Raw genomic sequence first — 24,415 nt, 5'->3', positions numbered from 1 at the left:
AGCTCGCAACGCCCATGCATGCAGCAAGCAAACAACCTAGCATGCGACACACACATTGACTCTACCACGCCAGGTACACACCCATGGCGTGTTTATTCCAACACCGATCGACAGCGGGATGTACACCAGCGCCGACGTGCATCACCGCGCTGTGGAACATCAGGTACACATCCATCTATCTCTTTCTTTTTGATTCTAGCGCGCGAGATTAATTGGGACCGAGCGAGATGTGGTGGTGTTCTTGCTGGGTTTCTGCTTCTTCTTCCTCCTCCAGGAAGTATGGTGGTGTGGTTATATACTCCACTGTACATGAGCACCAGGAGCTGCAGGGTGTGGACTCAAGAAGCAATGAGCGAGTGAGACGCAGCGGTGTGTGTCGCGTCACATGTGCTGATGTGTCTCCTCTCTGCCTAATTGTTGGGAATAAAGAAGTGTGCTGTTTTAGTCGGTACCCAAAAAAAAAAGGCGAGAAATTAAGCAGCACGAGCCATTTCGAGCCAAGAAATGATAATCTTAAGCCAAAAATATTGATAGTAACTAGTAGCGTGCTGCTTGCGCGCGCGCATCAAGAAATACAACCGGAAAACAGCAGGCTCCCGGGCAGTGGAGACGTGGAGCTGTACGCGCGCGCAGCTGGCCTGAACGCTGGGCGAGGAAGCCCACGGTTTGTCCGCCTCGCCCGCGGCACGGTGAAAATTCACCCGGGATCTCCAGCCGTCGGGCGCGCCGCGCAGCGCAACGCAACGCGACCCAACCTGCGCTTTATACAAAAGGTACTATAGATTCTACAGTGTAACGGTGCATGTGGCAGCCGTTGCATGATATAAAAAAAACCATAGGTTTTATACATACATATGCTGATCTTTATCGCACACCAAAACAACTCTAGCTAGATAGCAACACATGTTTATTTGCTACTCCCTCTATGTGCAAATGTATACCAACTGGTAGAACTAACGTTACAAGAAGTGGGAGGGAATATTGTCCACAAGCATAATTTAGTAACAAAAACAAATGTACAAGTTTACGGTATTAATACTCAAATTACTCCCTCCATTTTAATACATCGATGACATTGAATTTTGGTATAATGTTTAACCATTTATATTATTAAAAAAATATATTTCAAACATAAAAAATATATAAACCATGCTTAATGTCTCTTTAATGATAAAATAAGTTACAACAAATAAACTATATTTAAATAAACTTTTGAATAAGAAAAATAGTCAAACATCATGCCAGAAGTTAATGACATCGATCATCTCTTAAAAATGAAGGGAGTAATTAATTGGGTAACACCGTAAATTGTTGACATCAACCCTAAAGCCTTTGCTGGTGAGAAATATAAATTGCTCACAAATTTTGATGTATCGGTAAATAAAAAATATACATACATAGAAACTAAATTATATATATAACAAATTCTACAGGTTTAGTGTTCCTAGTAACATACCGGTACATTACAATGGTCCAGGCTAATACAGTTGAGGCTGGACTAGAAGGGTAGATTGAGGATAAAGCACCAGATCCTGGCCTATTTTTATCTGATTCTCCAAATAAGGTGGTTAGGGGTGGAGCTAGAATTAATAGAACGAATATGGGTGTCACTTGCTTACTTTACTATTCTTTGATCCGAGTTTAGGTTCTTTGCGAGTGCCTGTGTTTAAACTAAGTAGGTATATATATGGTAAAAATATATAAATTATAGCTAAAAAGTTTTCTAGGTTGGGTCCCAGCATACCTCCTTCACCGCTCGTAGTGTACTGGCGATGTGGAAAGAAGAAAATGGACACATTACAAGCGGGGAAGCACGAGCAAGGAGGGGATGAAAGGAGAATAAGCCTGCTTTTATACTAGTAGAGATATGCATCACCCTCACTCCACCTTCATAAACTTGAAATGTTATTTTATATTTTGCTCAAATCCTAAAGAGATCGATGTGCATGATAACATGTGCCCATTAATCAGTTTTAGGCCACGTTTGGGATTTTAAAGAATTTGGTAGAATTTGAACTAAATATAATCCTATAGAAATTGTATAAAATCTCAGCATTCTAAGGGAGTCCTTGATCAATGGCGGTGGTTTTAGGTGCATACACATTTTCTTGTGGGTTGGGTCCTTCAAATTAAGGTTAGATCTAGCGTGGGTGCGGGGGAGTCCCCTTCCCACTGGATCCCCATGAAAAATAAAAATAAGAGGGGTAGGAGAGAAAAGAGGGAAATGAAGAAGAGTACGGGATGAAGGAGAAAGAAGGTAATTATCTCTCCTCATTCATCCGCCGAAATCCACCACTGTTTCAAATGCATGCATACCTACCATTGCCAAGAATAGCTAGTTATTTTGCATCTTTTTTTAAAAGTTGAATGGTCATGTTTTGCTACGGATAAAAATAAAATACGCTATAATATTGCCTAGAATAAAATAAATATGTTTTCTATAAAATGTGTTATACATCTTTTGTATATAGAGAATATCCACCTTAATTTGATTTATATATCTAGCTATCTAATTATATTTGAGTGTCTCTAAATAGTAGTACGTTCATATGATAGTTTGTAAATTTACATAATGGGGATATGTGGGAAGCCAGATTCATTAGCACCACCGTTACTTTTTTTTCTAGAAGCACAAGTGTTTCTTTTTCAAAGTTGCGGATACTTTGAAGCACAAATAAGGTGTAACTTCAAAGGCACGAACATTTATAACAAAAGAGACTACACAATATAGCAGTTTTTCAACACAAAACAAATATATTATTAAAATATACTATAATAATACATTCTATAAATATAATTAATCAACAAAAGCAAGTTCAACTTAGCACAAATATTACCTTCAATTTATTTATTTGACCCATTGACTTTTAAATCTATGTTTTATCATTTTTCTTATTCAAAAAATTTATATAATTATTAATTATTTTGTTGCTATTTGTTTTATCTTCAAACAAACTTTAATATGACTTATAATTTTATATATTTAAAAAAAACAAATGATCAAATGTAGATTCAAAAGTCAACCATATCAAATAAATAAAACCGGAGAGAATGCAAAATTTCTTTGTCATATGAAACGGACTTGTTACAGTTTGGACGTATTTAAAAGCTCTGTACCATACTTAAAGCGCAACTAACTATAAGCTGTACCCTTTGTTAACAATTTGTTAGTGTCAGGTCCCAAACTAAAAACAAAGTGGGTTGGCACTTGGTGACTGGTGAGATAACATATAGTATCACTAGCATGGAGTGAAGTCCTTGAACACTTTGAAAGCCGTACTTTGCTTTTGTTTCTTATCAATTTTGAGTTAATGCAAATCCCATAACCCATAATTTCCGCGATTCAGAGTACATGAGAGCTTTGTGATTTATCAATATATTTTCTTGTCAAAATGGAATTAGTGCCTCCACTGCTGATATTTTAATACATGCATACATACTCATGCAGAACATCGGCATAGGATAATAAAAAATAAAAAATGGCATCTTTCGCGGGGAGAAAAAAATGACTGTAGATACATGCTGACTATTATCAACAATAGCTTGAGAAATGATGTGTTTTAACATCTATAAACCAGATGACAACAATATGGATTCTGGACTTGTAACTTCTAAGCCATATATACAACATGAACATGGATAAATAAGGAATATGCGTATACAATTTGGGCCCACTAACGGCAATTTAATTTGTAAAGCTCATCTGCCAAGAATAAGATCGGCGTCATCACAATTTACAATCCTTTTGCTTGTCAGATTTTTAATTTAATAGTCCTGATTGATTCAGACGAAACGGCAGTTCGATAAAAGTGAGCTCAGATTTCTCCCGAGTCCGTATGGAAGGCTCTGCTCCCTCTCTCGCTCTCAAAAGAAAAACAAAGAAAGAAAAGAAGAAATACTATCCAGTTGCTAGTTTGTACGGACTGAATTTTTGTTCGAGGCTTCCTGAAGTCGTCCTGCAAACACCACAATTTGAAGCAATACATAAATACAGATATACCATCAAGCATAGCATTTCTGTACAGAAAAATCAAATTCAAGCCGTTTGGGCATATTAATTTAATGTGTTGCAATACAAAATGCAATCATTTTGCATTGCTCAGGTGACTTGGTCAAATGTTTTTACTAGAATTCAGTGATTTTCAGCAGAAAAAAAAAATCTCTTTCTGCAACATATATAATTATTCAGATAACTGAAACAGTGCTGAAGAACCTAAGTAACATATGTACAAACTACCATCTTGGAGGAAGAAACAGGGTAACTATCAATGTCTATCATGGAGATGTGAATGGTTGCTGATCTGATTCAAAGGAGGTAGTCCCGGGATCAACGGACAGAACAGCGATTGCACTGGATAATAAACAGGATAGTTTGGCTGCATATGAGTAACTGAAGATGTCACACTTCCTACTGCAAATTGAGAATGGTTACTGGCAAGAGCAGTACTTTGTCCAAAAGCAGCTGTTCCCTGCCCATGAAAAGCTATATTGCTGGACAAGGGCACTTGGAAGTTGGATCTGATTTAGTTTTTTCTACGCAAGCCCTGCATACAAGAAGCTGAAGAGTTCATACGTTTTCCTTTAGATTGAGTACGGCTATGACCAATGGTGCAATTCTGTGGAGGAGCAGTTACCCCTCCTGTTCTATTGTTCTCTGCCTCACAACTCAATGATTATTCACAGCATCTTTTATCGGTCTCACACTCTCACTGCCACCACTGGTTTTGTTATCTTTATGCAGGACGATGTGGTTTGTCAATGTATCACTATTAAGATCAGGTTTGCTACTGCCAGTACATATCTGTGCAGAAAATAGTTGATTATGCTCCTCCTTCGAACTTTTCTATGCTGATCATAATCAGCAAATAGATTAGCACGTTTTTTTGCCACCGGTAATCTTGTCTCGACCATGTAGACCTTCAAGTTGAGGGCTAAACTTTCTTCTACTCCTTGTATTTTTGCCATAAACTAGTGAGGAATAAGAGATGAATTTGGATTTAAAGTTTAAATGTTTGTGCTTTGTAACTGAAAGAAAATAAGCAAGAATAGAAGAAAACTGGGTAATAAGTTCTGTTATACTTTGCATAGCGTTCAAGTCCAAGATGAAAAACGTGATTGTTCATTGAGTTTTCTGTTTATGTAGGTCACAATTTGGTTAAACATATCCAACACCAACGTGTATGTATTTGTGTATATCATGGGGGAACTATGACAAAAAAATAATTGTATGCTAATAGAAAGAGGGTTGTGAAGTTCTTACAGATTATGTAAACTATTCATATCCTTTTTATAATAACCAGTTTATTATCTTCAGATAGGTTCATATGTATGCTTTGTTCCAACCATGATAGTTAGCATCCTCATAATGCAGATTTTGAATCGAATTACTTTGAGAAAAAAATTCTAATTTCCATGTAGCCTAATAGTGACTTTGGTTGAAACTTGATAGTAGATAATTTTGAAATGAAATTCTGCTTACTGTGCTCTTCATAATTTGAATATATCCTAATATTTAGAACATCAAGGATTAAACATCATGTGCCTAATCATATAACAGTAGTATTTTGATTGGATCATTAAAGTTCAGAAATTAAATTTATATCATATTATTCACCCAACAAGGTACTCTACATATATTAATCCAATCTAAATAAATCATCAGGGAGAATATGCGATATACATCGGCTGAGCCTATAAGTGCTTATTAGAACGACAGGGATAATAGAGATCTGGTCAATCAAAAATGTATCAAAAGAACAAAGGAAATAAATTAGCCATTTAAATACATGGAAAAGGAATTAGAGATTAGGGATCACCACTTCTTCCAGAACTAGAGATCCTCGAAGCAGACACATCTTGCAGCATTTCCCCTCTCGTGCCTCTCTTTTAAGACCTCAAATCGTACAACTTCATTGTGCCAAGGCTGGATCAAAAGTTCCAAACATGTTGAATGGCATGGAAAGTTGAATGCATTTTTTAGTCCTGACTTGACAAAAAAACAGTTGATAGAGCTTTGCATCCAAGTTGATATTTGATCAAAGGATCTAGCTTCGAGGCTATACATGTTAAGCAATGTTACAGAATATATATGTGAATGCATTTTGTAGATCCACTTGATGCTGACTTCAAGATTAGCTTATAAACATCAAAGATGAAACAAATTCTTTGAAATTACTCAAAGATTTCAACAAAACAACATAAATCCAAACAAAAAACTTTGATATGCGCAACCGTATCAATACTTGAACTCCTTGCCTATCTAATATTGCTAATCTTCCAACATGAACTTCTTCCCTGTCGCCAAGTCATGAACCTACAGAGCTGATGCCCTGAGATAATTAATTCACGCAGAGCTGGCAAATTGCTTACTCCATCACTCCAGAATACCATAATCTGTTGCATATAACACTGGACTTGTCAGACCCTTATGGATAATGGATTCACATTCAAACTATATAATTCTGGAAAGCACTTACAGTAAAATTGTGGAGATGTCATCGTTTAGTATATGTTTTCTTAGCGACCTTCCCAGCTATTGTTCGCCTTCCAATACATTGTCTCATGTTTGCCTTTCCTAAGACTAGGAGTGGACAGAAAGCTCATGGCTCGTTAGCTCGCTCGACTCGTGACAAACTCGGCTCGGCTCGTTTTATTTTTCTAACGAGCCGAGCTAGCATTTTAGCTCGTTAGAGATAACGAGCCAGCTCGAGCTGGCTCGTGAGCTGCTCGCGAGCCTAACGAGCTAGACCAAAGATATAAGATTCACTGGCATTCATTGATTTCACCTTGGAATGCATGTGTTTCGTACTTCATAGGTTCACCATGTAATTTGTTGGTTCAAACTTTAATATTTAAATACAATTTTATATGATTTGCATGTTTGAAATAAAAATTTACTTGTATAACCTATTAAAAAATTATTTAGGTTAACTTTTTATACATGGCTCACGAGCCTAACGAGCCAGCTCGAGTTTTATAACGAGCCGAGCCGAGCTGGGTTTTTAGCTCGTTACGACAACGAGTCGAGCCGAGCCGAGCCGAGCCAGCTCGTTATCTTAACGAGCTGGACCGAGCCGAGCCGGCTCGTTATCCAGCCCTACCTAAGACACAAAATGGGGAACATTGTGAAGTAATTTAAAAGATCACAGGGGCATAACGAATACTTGTAGCTGAAAGAATGCTGCTTTTTAAAAACTCTGTTTGAATAGGATAACATAGCCTTTACAAACATCCCCTGAATGGTGAAATATGCTTAGTCTTACAGGAATTTTCACTTACGAACGTGCTGGAACATAAAAGATTCTGAGATGCAACCTTTACAATCAGTACTGAATGATGACAAGGGGTAAATTTTCCTGTTTTGAGCCCCTTTTTGATCCTTTTGAGCATATGAAAAAATACAACATATACCACACAAGTGTAGATTACTGTTAAAGAACACTCAGCAGTATGCTATACAGGGTAAAGAAGGCTGGCATAGTAAAAATTCTCCTACATTATTAGCTACTAGTACATGGTTACGATTAGTAGCTACAGTGTAAATCATCAAAGCACATAAAAGCAGCATGCATATCCCAATCCACATTCAGATGGTATAATTCGATCCCCACAAGGAACATGCTCTAGTTTGCATGAAGGCACAAAAAGAAATTTTGAACGAAAACAAGACAAAAATGAGCATACATCAATGGGCAAACTAGAAATAGCACAAACAGCTGACCGTACTCGTGATGCAGCTTCATCTTTCTGCGATGAGTTGTTCTCCCATGACAAGGCTGAGACTATTCTTATTATCCAGCTTCTTCCTAGTCCCTACTGGAAAGATGGATATTTCACAATTAAATTCAACGTGAAACAGCGGTGTGTAGCCAAAGGGGAAAACTTTGCTAACTATTTGCTACTACAATACAATACAGTTGATGTTGATCCATCCCAAAACCCATCATGTTTGGAAGTAAAAGGACGCACCTTTTTCTTGGTTTCAACCACACCCACTTGCTTGCAGGTGTGTGATTTCTGAATTTAAGCCGATTTACTGCTCCCAGAAAAAACAAGAAAATAAAAAAGAGAAAAGGAGAGCAACAAGGGGGAAGAAGAGATCGAGATGGGATGGTTACCCTCGTCGGACACAGTCGACGCCGGCGAGCCCGCTCCCGCTGGACTCTCACTCGTCCTCTCCGCTGTCCCCTTCCACGAGGCGCGTGGTGCGTCTTCCTCGGCGCCGCCGCAAAATGGATTTGGGTCGCCGCGCCGCTCAAGCGAGAAAGGTGGCCTGGTAGCATAGACGGCCAGGTTCAGTCGGCCCGGCACCCTACACGCCGGCCCAGGCCATGCCCGCCCACTTGCTGTACTAACAGACCCAAAGATATGAAAGCACACTATGCTCCTCCGTAGAAAAAGTATATTTTGTCTCATTTATCTCTTTAGCATGTCTTTTTATATGGTTAAAATAAATCTATTTTATATCCCTTATCGCTTTAAGACGTGTTTTACATAACTAGATTAAGGGTATGTTTGGGGAGCTTCTCCTAGCTGCGACTTCTCCCAAAAGTTATTTCTGCCAGAAGTTGCCCAAACGATCCACAGCTTCTGAGAATCTGTAGTTACAGATTCTGAAAAAATAAACTAAGAAGTCATAAGCTGGAGAAGCCGGGTTTCAGAGTTTTTTTAGATTCTCAGAAACTGACTACCAAACAGCTGCTTCTCATAATCAAAAACTCTCAAACAGACCCTTAAGTCTATTTGGCCCCTTTCTTATTTTGCCTCCATCATAATATCATATGTCGGCATGGGCTCGACACCAGCTGGGCCCATCGGGCCTTAGGCCTTTTAGCCAACTATATTTGGTAGGGTTTGCCTGAGTTCACGTGAATGCATAGTGTCTTAGCTTAGCATAGTTTCAGATTCAAAGAAGTTGATGCATTGGTCACTATATTTCAGCATTGTTATCTAAATTTCTATGCTATAAAAATACATATTGCTCCCGTCTCAAAATAGGCACACTTATTTTAGACCGAGATGGTACCTACTAATTTCTATTATCCTATTTTAAAATAAAAGGCTCCTATTACTATACATGTGTATAGGCACATATTTTAAGTCGTAGGTTTATTTATTTGTAATGGAGGGGTAAAAGACTCATTAATGTACCCAACATCCATCGTAAAATAAGAATTTTTAAGTTGTTTTACTAGAGATTAACCATGAAAATAAAGTAATATGGTGTCCTATAATAAATGAGAAATAGATGTCATGGAAGGCTAGCTAGGATAAAATGAGAATAATTTTAAGTGAGGAGTGATTCATAGAGAAGTAATCCTACGAATAGTGCTAAAATGTTTATATTTTATATAAGGTTCAAATCCCATAAATACCTGAAGCCCCATCTTTTAACTATTGAGAAGCATAAACGAAACCACTTATTAAAAAGTTAGCTATGGGTAACACTTTAATATACATATTTTTAGCGATCTAAAAACAAAGGTTGAAAAATAAACTACGATGAAAAGCTTTAAATTTAAGTTATAAAAATTAAAATTTAGCTTACAAATATAAGACCATGTTTAGTTCCCAAAATTTTTTTCCAAAAACATTGCATCGAATCTTTGGACACTAAATATATACAGCATTAAATATACATGAATACTATAACTAATTACACAGTTATGGGGAAAATCGTGAGATGAATCTTTTGAGTCTAATTAATACATGATTAGCCATAAGTGCTACAGTAATCAACATGTGCTAATGACGGATTAATTAGACTCAAAAGATTCGTCTCGTAATTTCCAGGCAGAATCTGAAATTTGTTTTATAATTGGACTACGTTTAATACTTCGCATGTGTGACTGTACGCGTCAATGTGACCTCTCTCTTAAAATTTTTTTCTAACTAAATGGGACTTAAGTATAAGCGAAAAGATTGGTGTATGAGTACATCCTACTTTAAAATTGCCACTTACATGGCTGTCATGTCTGCCAATCCTCTCATCTTTCTTCTCTCTTTCTTTCATGTCTTTTTATCTTTTCGACTACCTGTGGATATATCGAGATAGAAGCAGAAGTCCACGAGGAATTGGGTGCAGTCCAAGATATCATCACATTAGAAGCTCAGTCCTGATCACCATAGGAACCATATGATGCATACCTTAAGGCTAGTAGCTTCTACAAATACAAAATGAATCCACAAGTAAACTAGATAGGGTGTCAAGATCCCGAAAATTATACTATACGTGTAACACTGTTTGTCTGATAATTAATAATTTATTTCTATAATTTATATTAAAACCCAAAAATATTAACAAGTAAAGTTCATGTGGGAATAAAATTTTCTAGGTTTAGTTTTGCCCTCCGAAATATTCTTAGAATCTTCATAACTCGAGAGCTAATTTTAATAAAAATCATTCCTCAAATGAAAAAATCAAATAAAAACCATCTTCTCATTGTCGGGACAAGTCTGGTCCGCTTCTTCTCCCCCCCCCCAAATTTATTTTTCTCCCAACCAAGTTGCTATCCTCTTCCTTTCCCTAACCCAACCAACAACGTGGGCCTAGCTTGAACGCCCAGCCCATCAGTACCGCCCATTGATTATGTGGGACCCACATTACCATATCGTCTTTTACCTCTATCGTCTAACATCACTACCTCTGTTTGATTCGACCACCTATTTGTTGATATCCTCTGATTGGTTGAGTGAATTTGATCCCTCTTGATGTTATCTACTTCCTTTCGCAAGAGAAGGGAATAATTCCCAAGAAAACGGTGTCAACATGAGCTATAAAAATCCTAGGGATAAACCCTAGCTTTCTTGGTTGTTTTGAGCTCAATCTCCACCTTCTCCTTTCCAAGGCTTTAGATAGCACCCCCTGACCTCCTCTAGCTTAACCTCACCATGCCCGAGCTATTCTCTAGCCCTAGCCATATCCCCGTATTTTGATCTCGTTCTACCATGCGCTTCCACCTTCCAATCACATTCGTCTTATAGTTTCATCACGTATAGAATTTATGTTGATTACATAAATAGCTATTAACCTAGAAGAAATGATGCCTCCCCTCATATTAAGGAAATTCATTTTCCTACTAGCATTCGTGCAAAAATAAATGGCATACCATTAACCTTGGCCATGTTCAAGCGTTGCCAATGGCATGAGCAATGAGCATGACACATGGAACCCACGATAAAGCTAGCCAAATTTACTAAAAACATAGTTTTACAAATATAAACATACAATGTATAATCATAAAAATAGACTATGCCTTAAAGCTTTTACTTCTTTTACCAATAAAGTAATATTGCTGGCATGGATCAGTGAAGGGTGTAAATGGACTAGCATACGAAACTCACTTAGGGCAAGTTTAATAGTAGAATCAACTTACTAACTACGATTGAAGTCAACATATATAATAGATTACATATAAGGTTGACTCTAATTTTTATCTCGTCCTTTGTATTTAATATTTTTTTTCTTAGAGTATGTCTATAGCTAGCTCATGTATGAGAGCCAATCCTACTTCCTTTTTATTTGTCCTCTGCACCATTTTATAACCAATTTATAATCTACTATTATACTCGCTCTTATATATCAGCCAATGATCACGGTGGAATGTCTTGAAAATTGAAGGCTTTATATCCAGAATGATCAATGGATAACGAATGTAAATAGTGTTGTTGACACGTAGTAGTGTTGTTGACACGTAGGCTGTTGCTTATAGGCCATCAAGAGGTGCATACCATATGAAATCAATGTAATATGCAACGTCATTTGCCTCTAGGCGCTCAATGAGTCTGCGATGAGCAGCACCAGTAAGCTAAATGAATCAGATGGAAGATAAATAGGGACCCTAAATATCAAGTGGATAATTGCCTAAAATTTACCAAAAACAGGAAATACCTTGAAATTTATCTAAAAGGGAAATTTAATTAAAAAACATCGAATTTACACAAAATGTGTCTATCTATAAAAAAATTGTGTAGACTACATAAGTAAGTATTAGCCTAAAAGAAATAGATGTGTCACTGTTTACGCAAGATCTGTGTAGGTTACATATACAAAGTAAAGAAATTAATTTTAATACAAACATCTGTGCAAATAAATGGCCTGCCATGAACCTTAGCCTTGTTGGAACTTGCAACAGTACCTGGAGGAACCATAAAGATAGTGAATTTACCTAAAAAAATTTATAGGAGAGGATAAGAGATAGTTGCGGAGAGAATGACGGATCCAGATCCTCTATGCTATTACCGTCGCTAACATGTGAATCATAGATAATGGGATCCACGCGTCAGTGACTAATAGAATCCACACGTCAGTGACGGTAATAACTCTGACATAACGGCGGAGATCTTAATCCGAGAAGGACCGCGTGTGACGGTAATAACTCTGACATAACGGCGGAGATCTTAATCCGAGAAGGACCAGGGCAAGGTTGGATCAGTACTATTTATTGGTGTTGCTATTATGGAGATCCACCAAAATTTTAGTAGATTGATGAATGATTGTTTGTCTTTTTCATCAAACGATATATTTACAAACAAAAAATAATTTATAAATAAAGTTTATATATATATATATATATTCTTAGCGATTTAAAAGCCAATGCAGAAAAATAAACTACAATGAAAAACCTCAAAATCAAAGGTTAAAATATAAGCGTGGAAATGTGGAATCCTGCACGTCCGGCTATTCTGCAGTTACCAACGCTTGCAGGACAAGTTGGATGCTGAGCTATCATCAATCGGTAATGTCCTAGAACTCCTTGGTGTTTCTCAGAAAGCCTCCTATGCCATATGTGAAAAATGGGCATTTCCTCGAAATAAACATAAAAAGGTGAAAACACGCTTTATACACAGCAAGGAAATAAGGCTGATTGGAATAGATGTCATTTTTTATGACCTTTTTGCTTCTGGAACGCGTTTTTAGTTTGAATATCAGATGATCTGAAGAAATAGTAACATCTAATTTGAAGCCATTCAAGCCAGTAACTGGACTACCAGCACACATTGGTGACCATATATAAAAGGACTACATATTGTTGGTTGATTTATCAGTTAGCCGATATTTAGAAAAGGATATAACCACTATAATCCTATCCGAAATCTATCTTTTAACTCTAAATTCGTAACCCTCATGTTAGAATCGGATTAGAAAAAGCCCCCAAAACCCACCAGTGGTATATAAAAAAAGAGAAGCCCACGGGGACGCTCGTGTCGCTTATTCTCGCAACTAGAAATTCAAAATCAATCTAAGGGTTTTGTGCGACGATTCCAGGCAGTGCCGTTGGAGACCCAAAGATCGGAGATTCAGAACAGATCATCAGCGATCTAATCTCGCCAAAGTTGAAGGAAAGAAGACGGAATTGATTGAAAGAAAAGAAGGGAATCAGATAGCTTCATCTGCAGGTTTATTTTCCGCATTTGAATTAATCGGTGATCTTGTATTGATTAGGGTTTCAATTCGTAATCTATTGTTTATGATTGAATTGGATTATCTAACACATATCACCAGATCAGAAGAAATGTAAGTTACAGTACATCAATTGAAAGTACAACGGCAGAGATGACCATCTAAAATCTCGCTGTTAAAAATTACGATACACAAATACATCAACCTCTGGTGCAGATGCAGACATTCTGAAATGCCAAATTAGACAAGTATCTGTTGAAAAGATAAGGATGATGCACCGTAGTAATCAGCTTGTCCTCAATGCAAGACATGATTTGAAGTTAGATTATCCGAACAATACCATCCCGTATCATTATCCTGTTTGCATCTTGCATCCTCTGAAATAACAAGGAAATAAAATTCAATACAACCAAACCAACTTTGGGAAAATATTGAAAGTATTATTATTCGTACCTCCAAAATGAATTCTACTTGACGTCTACTGTAAGGTGCAGCCGCCTCTCTATTAACTGTTTGCTCAATTTCGTCGATTGAAATTTGATCGATATGATTTGCCAACACATGCTGACCGAGAATTGCCTCAAATGCTGCGATTCTGCAAGAATATGAAACAACACGGGAAGAAAGAAATAGATGAGAACAAGAGATCAAAGCCAAGGTTCCAGCATTTGCAAAGTTGAGGTCATGTTATGTAGTAACCTCTCGGCAGGTACATCCTGATCGTTCGATGCATTTCCTACATCCACATCCATCGGATCGTTTCCAGAACTGGCAGGAGTTAAGGGATAAAAGTATAAAACATGTGAGACTATATTTGAAGCAACTAGATAAAAAGGAGGTTGCAAACATACTAAAGCTTTTAAGGTTGAGTTGTTATTCTATGTTTTTACATGTTTGCCATTTGTTTGTAAAAGAAATTGACCTTTCACCTACAAGTTACTAACATTTCATTACTTTTTCATTAAAAAAACATTTCATTACTTTGCGTCAAAAGAACTTAATTCAAAGTGGCAACATTTTTTTTGTGAAATCAATAGAAACAAAATCACTTATTTTACAAAAGGATGAGATATTTTTAGGAGACGGACACTATGCTTACCTGCCATGCCCATCAGCATTACCACCACTTGCACCTGCATCATGGTCAGCTTGTTGTTTCATTTCCATTTCTCTCTGTTCACGCTCTTCCATCTCAGTTAACTCTTTGTGGTATATTGCAAAATTCAGAACTTGAAGTGCAGCTTCAACATCAGTTTTTAGAACCTGCAATACAACTCCATTAGATTTCACTGTGTTTGCAACATTATAGTACTAACAGGAGAAATGACATGATGTATGTAGTAAATTACCTCATGCCTCAATTTCATCTTGGCATGAGCAGTAGATAGACGAATTATGGTTTCCAGTGTCCTTGCTGTGATTGGAAGTGTACCTCCACCAGACTATAAAACATATGGACAAGGAAACAACAATTACCAACATATAACATCATTATATCAAAACAAAAAAAGGAGCCATGCTTAGAGCAAACCTTTGCATTTGCACTAGCATCCCTGAGCTCAGCATATGAAGTTGCGATGTGATCAGATGCCTGTGAGAACAAAAGCTTAAATGATATAGCTGAAGAGAGCATGTTATTATGTAGTAGCAGAAATTTCTTTTACTATGGAGAAATCTATCAGCACAACACTTTAGCATATTAGCAAGAACATTATTGTTTATTTCTTTTCAATGGTCAGAATTGAGTGGGTTACAAAGTCAAATTACATAATTGTAACAAGAATATGATGCTCCAATGGTAGCCATTGTATTATCATACTATTACCACATTGTGCTGATAGACCATAATAATATCTCATTTAAGAAGATTACCTCATCAGTGAGTCTTGGCTGAATAAGGTTCTTGGCATAATGGATATATTTCTTCAAAAATTTGACAGTCAGTCTGTCCTGTTTGGCTTTTTTGCCTCTCCTTCTGTCCTGCCCATGGAGCATTCTATCATATTTAACAAATATGGCTGCATTAACATCACCATCATCTTCTTCAGCATATCCTGTTTTATCAAGAGACCTTGCTCCTGCAGTTTACAAGTTTGTTGCTTGGTTAAGCAAATGGAATAACTGAAAATATATGTGTTGTAAAACACAAAAGAAGTACCTCCATCATCAGTGCAATATCTATGCATCCGTGCAACATGTTCTGAAATTTGACGATCAATCTCAGCATCCATTTGATCAAGAACAATAAAAAGCAAATCAAAACGTGAGAGCAATGAGTCTGGAAGCCCGATGTTTTTGGTTGGTGTCAATGAACGGTCATACTGTAACATAGCAAAAATCATCATCAGAAAATGTAAGAACACTTCTGTAACCCCAAAAAAGGCATGCGAGAAATAATAGCTTACAGTTCCATATATTGGATTTGCTGCAGCAATTACGCTGCATCTCGCATTTAGCGAGGCATGTATTCCAGCCTTTGCAATGGTCACAGTTTGCTGTTCCATAACTTCATGTATGGCCACTCGGTCTTGATCATTCATCTTATCAAACTCATCAATGCAGACAACACCACGATCAGCAAGAACCATAGCACCAGCCTCCAGCCTTCTTTCCCCTGACCACAGGAATCTGGTCAGAACTTCTATAGTAACCAAGTAAAAACGAAAGATGTTCTAGTAGTTACCAGTTTCTTGATCAGATGTGACAGCAGCAGTCAAACCAACACCAGATGAACCCCTTCCAGTAGTTGAAATTGCTAGAGGGGCAATGTTCATAACCGCTCTTAGGAGCTGGGACTTGGCAACTGAAGGATCTCCTACCATCATCATGTTTATATCTCTGCACACCACATAAAACATGCATTTACACTACAATCAATGAAATCATGTAGCAACAGAAGCAATGACACCGGAAATAACACTTACCCTCTCAAGTGAGTTCCATTTTTCAGATTCTTCTCAACGCCACCAAGCATTAATAGCACAACTGCTTTCTTTATCCACAGGTGACCATATATAGATGGAGCAAGTGAATTTCCTAGCAAGTCGAATGTGTCGTTTCTCTTTGATATTTCTTTCATCCTCTTCAGATCCTCCCGAGTATAGACAGGTGCATTTGCCTCTTTGTTCATAAGTGAGACATTGTTTGCGATAAGGACAGTCCTATAGGCATTGTAATACTTAAGCATTTTAGAAAAAAAAAGTTTAGTTCAGGTAAGGTTAAGGTTATATCAGAACTTACCTGAATACACCACTAACACTGCCCTTGCTTTTCCCTGGAAGAGCCTTATATACACCAACAATTGAGACACGGTCACCTGGCTTGCAAGAATCAACAAGATCATCTTCTACAATAATGTCCACTGTTCTCGGGAGCTGTCCAGGGGCAGAATTTTCAGGCACTTCTTGCATGGACAGTGTTTGGTGATCCTTGTATTCACACATCCCATACTCGGTGACCAACAAATTGCCATTTTCATCCTAAGCGTTCCAAATTAGCAATGTTACAGAGAAAACAAAAAAGATGTTCCATTGAATGGGATTGCAAAAGGAAGACCATAAGAAAGTACCCTTGTTGGATAAACCGAACCAGTAGGCAGGCCAACAAAAGATGTGATGTCCCTGTATTCACGTGAGAGAGTGCCTCCAGTAGCAGGGCAGTAGTGAACACTCTTAACAACTTTCGGCCTTACTAGTGAACCTGATTTTTTTTACAGAAAAGCGTAATAACATTAGCAATATATCTTTAAATGATTTTGAACTACAAGATAGCAGGCAGAGTAAGGTTTCGATTGGTCATATGCACCAATCACTTAACTGAATAATCAGTTGGAACTAAACACAATTAAACATAGTATTACTAAATTAAGCATGTGCGAGGAGTGAACATTTGCTCTAACTTTTCTCCTTCCTCAGAACTAGCATTCACAATTTCTTACTTGCACAAAAAAAAATCAACCACACCATTTTTACTAACTGAACTATGATTTTTTTTGGACCACGCCAGGAGGATCGATTGTAGAACCCAATAAGGCGATAAAGACCACAATTTAAACCCAGATGAGCCAATTGCAACCCGATTATGAACTTAATTACATTTGGTGACGATGCCCTCGACGCAGACCATGGTCCCGATGAAGGAGGACATGAGGTCCCTCGGCGTGACCCTGTGGAAGCCGAAGGGACCCGAGAATCCCACCAGCACGCGCTGCCCTTCCTTCAAGAACTTGGGATCCAGGTTCCTCGCCACCTCCGTCACCGCATCTGACGCCGGCTGCATGTACTCCCCGGGGCTCCGTATCATCCTAAAAAAAAGGAAACGCGAGATGAGATCATGAGATCCAGCAGCCAAGACGGGGGCAAAGCCTCGAGAGAGAAGGAAGGAGGGAGGGAGGCGGACCACCTACCTGCGGGCGAGGTCGAGGCTATGGTTCCGGAGGTCATCCATGCCGACGATGAGCCGGTGGCGCTTGTTCTGCACCATGTCGCGCACGGCCTGCATGTAAACCCCCTTCCCGACCTGCAGAGAAGACGGTAGGAAAGGATGTCACCCCCACGGATCCGGAGAAGGCGGCGGCGGCGACGGCGAGGGAAGGAGGGGAGGGGGGGGGGGCACTCACATCCTGGTCGAGGAAGTCGAGGAACGCGCGCTTGTGCGCCGCCATGGCCTCCTCGTTGACGTCCATGGCTGCTGCTCGGAGAAGGCACGCGCGGCGCGACCGGAGGGGAGGGGAGGGAGAGGAGCGGGAATGTGGCGGCGGGTTCGGGATTTTTGGGGGTGGTGGTTAAAATCTGGGGAAGAAGAGGGGCTCGTTTTGGCGGGAAGAGGGGAGCGGTGTGGCGGGAAGAGATGCGCTTTCCCGCGCTCGGGAGTCCGGGCCCACGTGACGTGACCGCACCGCGATGGGCTCCCGGGTTAAAAGTGGGCCGAAAGTAAAGGGAATGTTGAATTGTATTGGGCCTCCAGTTGGTTTCCAACTGGGCCGAAATGAATCTGACCCATCCTTCAATTCACGGCCCAATTCAGGGAACCGGACAGGGCCTGAAATGAACGCAGATTTTAGTGGGCTCCTGGGACCACACGGCCTGCACGAGATGTATGGCCCAAATCCATTAAATTTAACAGGGCATCGATAGGGTCGCTGGAGAAATTTCTCTCCAAACCGTAACAACGGTTTAAATACGTGTAGCTGGAGTAGCTGTTGAATTTTTACTTTTTTTATTAGGATACTTTTAGTTCCGTTGTTAAAGATGTTACTGTCATAATTGTTTTGTCTTAGCTATGCCCAAGGGTTGGAGTCTACACCAACTCGATATTCAGAATCTCTTTATGCATTGTATATTTGAAGAAGATGTGTATATGAAATAACCGCTAGGGTATAAAGCTCCATCTCAATATGAATTTATTTATAAGCTAGACAAAGCTTTGTATGGTTTAAAACAGACACCAAAAACAGGGTGCTCTAGAAAAATGATGGATTAGTGCTCTCTCGAGGGAAATACATAACTGACATGTTAAAAGAGAACTAAAATGAGTGATTGCAAGCCAATGAATGCACGTTTATATACTTCAGAAAGATTGACAATAAATAAAGGAGATGTTTTTGGACCTAGGCCGTGTTTGGCAGCCCGAGCAAGTTATCCAAATTCTCTCGTTTTTCACGCGCGCGCTTTCGAAACTATTTTTTATAAAAATTGTTTATAGGAAAGTTGTTTCAAAAATCATATTAATCTATTTTATATTTTTTTATAATTAATAATTAATTGATAATGTCCTAATCTATTACTTCGTTTTTCGCGCTAGATAACTAATCCTCATTCTCACCCAAATGAACGTGGCCCTAACAGTGCTAATATATAGAAGGATAGTTGGAGAGTTGCAGTATCTCACCTTGACTGGATCATATATATCTTTTTCCGTTAATAAGGTGTGCCAGTTTCTTTGTGCTCCATAATAGTTCTTGGGCATGAGTAAAAACAAAACAACCGATCCAGTACAAAGGCTTAACATAAGACGTTATCTAATGTTATTGTAGAGTCAATATAAATATATACTTTATTACAAGAACCTCGTATACAGGTATCTAAGCCTGCCAAGGTATGGTGTGCAAGCTAAACAACTTTCACCTAATTATGTCTTTCATGCACGTATCAAGCACATTAAAGTGGAATATCACTTTGTTTGAGAACAAGTAGCAAACAAGCTTCTTGAGAGAGAGTATATATCATCAGAAGACCAAGTGGCTCATGGTTTTACCAAACCCATTCACTGGAAAACAGTTAGAATATTTCAAAGCAATCTTAACATTAGAGGTTTAGATTGAGAGGGGGGTTAGAAAGAAATATTATCACATATGAATGTTTGGATGAGGTATGGCTGGGATGATTAGTTAGCTATGGATAATTTTGTTACGTAAACAAACTCAGTTCAGGATTTCTAATATCATGTGCATGCACGCATATATATACCTCAAGATGGTAAAATGACTCTATATCTACACCTATGACGGTTACGGTATGTACGTATATACCCGGTACAAATGTTTCTCTCATCGGTGACAGGTACCAAATATTAACCTCAATTGTGCTGGTTATAGGAATCGGCATTGCCCTCATGAGTGCCAGTAATTTCGTGCTGGGTTAATACTCGTTACAAATGATCATTAAGATCAAGAAAAAGTTTGTTGTACACGCATTGTCGACCCTGGCACAAAGGGCGATTTGTGTGAGATATCAAACACGCATCTTCGACCCTAGCACAAAGGGCGACATTTCTCCCAGCCTGTGAATTTCTTTAGGCTCTATATGGTTATTTCTCAATAGAAAGGGATTAGACAGAACTAAGGCCTTGTTCGGTTGAAGGAGATTGGGCCACAACCCTTATGGATTTTTCCCCCGTGAAATAAATCCCAGCCCATACAAAAATCGATGTTCGGTTAAGCCTAGTCAGAATTCTAGCCCAGCCCATCAGGGATTTTTCTATTGTATTGGTTGAGGAATTAATCCTCTCTATCGGTGGTGTGAAAAATTCCTATCATCTTATATGATAATTTCATCCCAACCTACTACTTTTTGTAAATTCATGTCAAAATAAACGGATATTTTTATGAAAGGGATTATTAGAAAGTTGGGGATTCAAACCCCACAGAGATCGTATGACATGGGAGGGTTCAACCAATCCCCTCCGGAATAGATTTCTCTTGGGGATTAAATCCCAACTAACCGGAACAAGGGGAGAATAATTCCACACCACAATAGGTGTGGAATAAATCTCTCCCTAATCCTTTTAAATTCTTTTGTGGTTGGGATTAACCGAACAAGCCCTTAGAGCATCCCAACAGCTCATCTATCCCATCCTCTATTCTGAAAATAGAGGATGAAGACTATAAATTGAGCTCCAACAGAACGGCTGTCCTATCATCTATTTTTAGATGACATCCATATTAAGAAATAACATTCATATTTAGATGATCTCTCTTCATCCTCCAACGAGATATAGAGGATGTTTATGATCTAGCGGAGTACAAAGAGATACGAAGGATAAAACTAGTTTAGATGATCATTCAAATAAAGATATGGATGACCAAATTTAGATGAGTTGTTGGGGATGCAAGGAGGAGGCGAAATCAAACTCCGCGGCGGCGAGTAGACTAGGCTCCGCCGATCCCGCCGCTGCTGGTCGAGCGTCCCTGATTGACGTATACTACATGATCCGTTTGTTGTGAACATTTTCTGATGCTGCATGCATGTTCGTGCTCAATGGATCTTGATGCACACAAACTGTTCAAGAAATGAATCAATGTGGGTCGTACGTTGTAACCGATAGCACTATCTTATTATTCCCAAGTGTCCGTCGAAAAAAGGAATGATCGGTCGTGGTACAGTTGCTAACACTTGCAGGACAAGTTGGATTCTGCGCCGCTGGCAGCACTCCGCCGCCCTAGCCTCGCCTTCCTCTCCTCCGAGAGCTGCCTCGCGAAGCCCCTCAGCGCGTCGCCGTTGCTCCCCGCGCCGGGCACCTCGACGTACCTGCCGGTCTCGACGTTGACCCTGGACACCCGCTGCTCCAGCATCCGCTCGCCGATCCCGACGAGCTCCCGCATGTTCTCCTTCGTGGCGGTGTCCACCGTGGCCACCGCGCCGTGGAGGGTGTTGTCCTGGATGCGGAGGTAGTCGCCGTCGCTGTGCAGCGACTGGAACATGACGGCGGCGTGGATGTCGACGAGGTCGGAGCTGGCCGCCATGAAGATGTCGATGATGGGCGCCATGCCCTTGTTGCGCAGCCACCGGACGATGCCCCACCGCGAGCACTGCCTCGCCGTGTACATCCCCTGGTCGGACGTCGACCCGGTGCCGATGGAGAGCACCAGGAACTTGCCGCAGTTCGCCGGCTTCACCGGGTACAGCTCCTCCTTGTCCTTGGCGATCATCTCCTTCGTGATCTGCGTCATGGCCACCATCGTCTGCTCGATCCCAACGTTACACAAAATATCAGTCCCACACACTAGCTCCGAATGAATTGTTGCCATCGATCCATCACTTACAGGGTTGTTGGCGGCGACGCCGCCGTCGATGAGGTTGAACTCGCGGGTCTTGCCGGTGGCCTCGTCGCTGGTCTGGAAGCAGTGCGCGGGGAGGTAGGTCGGCGCGGCGGATGTGCTGATGCAGACGTCGGAGAGGAGTGCGTTCTTGAGGGGCATGCTCTTCGCCTGAAAAAAAATGTGTTCGATCGATGAGCTGATGATGGCAATGGCGGGAAGCATGGATGCGTATCAAGGATCGTACGTCGTATGTGGAGAAGATGGTGGGCTGGAGCAGCCTGACATCGAAGGTGGGGATGACGACGTTGGTCAGCGTGTCGCACACCCTCGTCTCCCCGAGCATGCGCCTGATCTTGCTTTGCAAGAACTTGCCGTTGTACCTCGGCCGCGTCAGCGCCGCCACGGCCGCCGTGATGCCGCACCTCCTAAATGCAATTTCCGATCACCAATCCGATGTGTACCAATGCGCGCTTGGCTCGACCCATTGAGAAGTGGAGGGGCTAGTTACTTTTGGGGGAAGATGCGGGGGCCGTTGTCGAGGTAGAAGCGGTTGATGTCTCGGGCGGCGAAGAGCGGGCGGCCGTCGTCGCCGGGCGCGGCCAGCATGGCGGTGATGAGGCCGCCGGTGCTGGTCCCGGCGATGCAGTCGAAGTAGTCGGCCAGCCTCGCGCCGGGGCCGTCGAGCTCCTGCAGCCTGGCCTCGAGGAACGCGAGGATGGTGCCCGGGATGAGCCCCCTGATGCCGCCCCCGTCGATCGACAGCACGGTCACCCTCTGCCCCGGCGCCGACGCCGACGCCGGCTCGCCCACCACGCACCCGGCCATCGCCCTCGTGGTGCACGACTCGCAGGTGCGCCGGCCCGTGTAGCTCGCCGCCGCCATGGACGATTCCGGCGCGCGCTGAAGAAAGACGGCGAGATCGATCGATCGATCGATCGATGGAACTGGGAGCAAGATTGGTGTGTGGCGTGCCTGGTAGGGGCATGCGCCGCGGGAACGCGCGGCGGGAGCGTTTTGAGTTCGCCCGGGAGATGCATGCGATGCAAAGCGCGCTATTTTTGGGTTGCTGGGAGTGGGAGGAGCGACGAGCTCAGCCGCTCGCTCACCGGCGACGGCGAGCCGGACGAGACGTGGAGTTTGACAGGGTCAGATAGACACGACTGGCGGCCCATTTGGCCCAACTCAGCAATATGGATTTTTCGAGAGAACCGTAGCCCACCTATGGAAGCCCAATGGGATTGGACACGTGTTGTCAGAGTTGGACCGAGAAGACCTGAATAACAAGTCATGCCACGACAAATTACTCAATCAGAAATGATTTCCGATATATTTTTAACCATTTTTTATTAAAAATACACAACTAGATTTAAATTAATATATTTTAATTATAATTCATATTTTCTTATATTTATATATTCTTTAAATATGACGAATATCAAACTGTGTCAAAAAGTTGTCGACATCTCTTTATTACCATAAAAGGTTACTTCCTCCGAATTTTTTAATTGATGTATCTGACTTTTTTATTTACATTTTATCCTTAGTATTATTCAAAAATTTTGTCCAAATATACAAAACTATAAATCATAACTAAAATTACTTTAGTCACATATGAAATCATAACAAACTAATTAATAATTATATAATTTTTTAATAAGATAGAGGGGCAAACGTAGATAAAAGTTAACGGTATTCATTACAAAACCGAAGGGAGTACTATGAAAAAGGAGCGTGGATTTTGTTAGATTTTCGTCCGTCCTCGTTTGAGTGGGCTGCTTCCACAGCCCGCGAGCGCGTCTGCCCAAGTGGGCCACTTCCACACCCCAAGCGGAACTATGGATCATGCCACTGCAGACCGAGAAGGCTAAAACGTGCACGCGCCGGACATGACACTGCCAAGAGTTGAATTTTTTAATTTTTTACTTTCCAGAAAAGTGTTTCTTTTTACTTTATAGGTATAAAGTTTTGCATATATAAAGTTAGATGTATAAAGATTTCTATATATTAAGTTTATATCTATAATATTTTATGTATATATAATATCTGCATCTATGTAGATTTGTTAAATAGAGAGTTTGTATGTATAAAGATATATCTATACTACTATAAATGTCTCTAGTTGTGGTGGTAGTGAATCTGCCATCCCACTGTTTCCTACCATTCTTTTACAAATTAGTTCATACTATTTTCTAATATTATGGAATACTCCATATTTGGTTCAAACAAGTGATATTCTTTTACAAATTAGTTCATACTATTTTCTAATATTATGGAATACTCCATATTTGGTTCAAACAAGTGATATTAGTATAGTTGAGAAAAAATACTATAACATTTTGTAATATATTTTCATATCAAAGCATGTGTATTTTGCTAGTGTGTATATATGTAAGTGTATATGTTTAAAGTTTATATGTATAAAGTTTATATACCAAAAGTTTATATACATAAATATATATACTAGGAGTAGTATT

At 40.0% G+C, this 24,415-nt stretch overlaps 2 protein-coding genes and 1 long non-coding RNA gene across 4 annotated transcripts; all 3 read right to left on the bottom strand.

Moving 5' to 3' along the window:
- Nucleotides 1–5,987: 5,987 nt before the first annotated feature.
- Nucleotides 5,988–8,236, bottom strand: LOC107303885. Of its 2 annotated transcripts, none has more exons than XR_001549859.1 (4): nucleotides 8,118–8,236; nucleotides 7,726–7,815; nucleotides 6,477–6,580; nucleotides 5,988–6,393 (listed from the first exon to the last, which is right to left on the bottom strand). It is a non-coding gene; the product is annotated as an uncharacterized LOC107303885 (long non-coding RNA). The 2 variants fall into 2 exon arrangements; XR_001549860.1 differs by having other exon boundaries at nucleotides 7,726–7,812.
- Nucleotides 8,237–13,505: 5,269 nt separating this feature from the next.
- LOC102705422 (DNA replication licensing factor MCM3) lies at nucleotides 13,506–18,168 on the bottom strand. The gene is made up of 16 exons (XM_006651405.2): nucleotides 18,021–18,168; nucleotides 17,808–17,920; nucleotides 17,497–17,705; nucleotides 16,971–17,101; nucleotides 16,643–16,881; nucleotides 16,327–16,563; nucleotides 16,086–16,240; nucleotides 15,808–16,016; nucleotides 15,561–15,723; nucleotides 15,275–15,480; nucleotides 14,934–14,993; nucleotides 14,752–14,844; nucleotides 14,502–14,665; nucleotides 14,102–14,170; nucleotides 13,856–13,997; nucleotides 13,506–13,779 (listed from the first exon to the last, which is right to left on the bottom strand). The coding sequence occupies exons 1-16, from the start codon at nucleotides 18,084–18,086 to the stop codon at nucleotides 13,723–13,725; spliced, it is 2,313 nt and encodes a 770-aa protein (XP_006651468.1). The 5' UTR covers nucleotides 18,087–18,168; the 3' UTR covers nucleotides 13,506–13,722.
- A 3,045-nt stretch (nucleotides 18,169–21,213) lies between these two features.
- LOC102705149 (patatin-like protein 1) lies at nucleotides 21,214–22,979 on the bottom strand. The gene is made up of 4 exons (XM_006651404.3): nucleotides 22,450–22,979; nucleotides 22,186–22,366; nucleotides 21,945–22,109; nucleotides 21,214–21,863 (listed from the first exon to the last, which is right to left on the bottom strand). Exons 1-4 carry the CDS (start codon nucleotides 22,821–22,823, stop codon nucleotides 21,288–21,290), a joined length of 1,296 nt encoding a protein of 431 aa, XP_006651467.2. The 5' UTR covers nucleotides 22,824–22,979; the 3' UTR covers nucleotides 21,214–21,287.
- Nucleotides 22,980–24,415: the final 1,436 nt, after the last annotated feature.

This window comes from Oryza brachyantha, chromosome 3 (assembly GCF_000231095.2).
Source record: "Oryza brachyantha chromosome 3, ObraRS2, whole genome shotgun sequence".
NCBI lineage: Eukaryota > Viridiplantae > Streptophyta > Magnoliopsida > Poales > Poaceae > Oryza > Oryza brachyantha.
This window is presented reverse-complemented; position numbering and strand designations above follow the sequence as displayed.

Bases quoted from the DNA above. Each gene is read 5' to 3' on its own strand.
- LOC102705422 (XM_006651405.2), bottom strand. From the start codon at position 18,086: ATGGACGTCAACGAGGAGGCCATGGCGGCGCACAAGCGCGCGTTCCTC. The intron at 16,241-16,326 runs GTAAGTGTTATT...TGTGGTGTGCAG, and splicing joins AATGGAACTCACTTGAGAGG to AGATATAAACATGATGATGG. The intron at 15,724-15,807 runs GTAAGCTATTAT...GCTATGTTACAG, and splicing joins CAAATCCAATATATGGAACT to TATGACCGTTCATTGACACC.
- LOC102705149 (XM_006651404.3), bottom strand. From the start codon at position 22,823: ATGGCGGCGGCGAGCTACACGGGCCGGCGCACCTGCGAGTCGTGCACC. The intron at 22,367-22,449 runs GTAACTAGCCCC...AATTGCATTTAG, and splicing joins CCCCGCATCTTCCCCCAAAA to GAGGTGCGGCATCACGGCGG. The intron at 22,110-22,185 runs GTACGATCCTTG...ATTTTTTTTCAG, and splicing joins CCATCTTCTCCACATACGAC to GCGAAGAGCATGCCCCTCAA.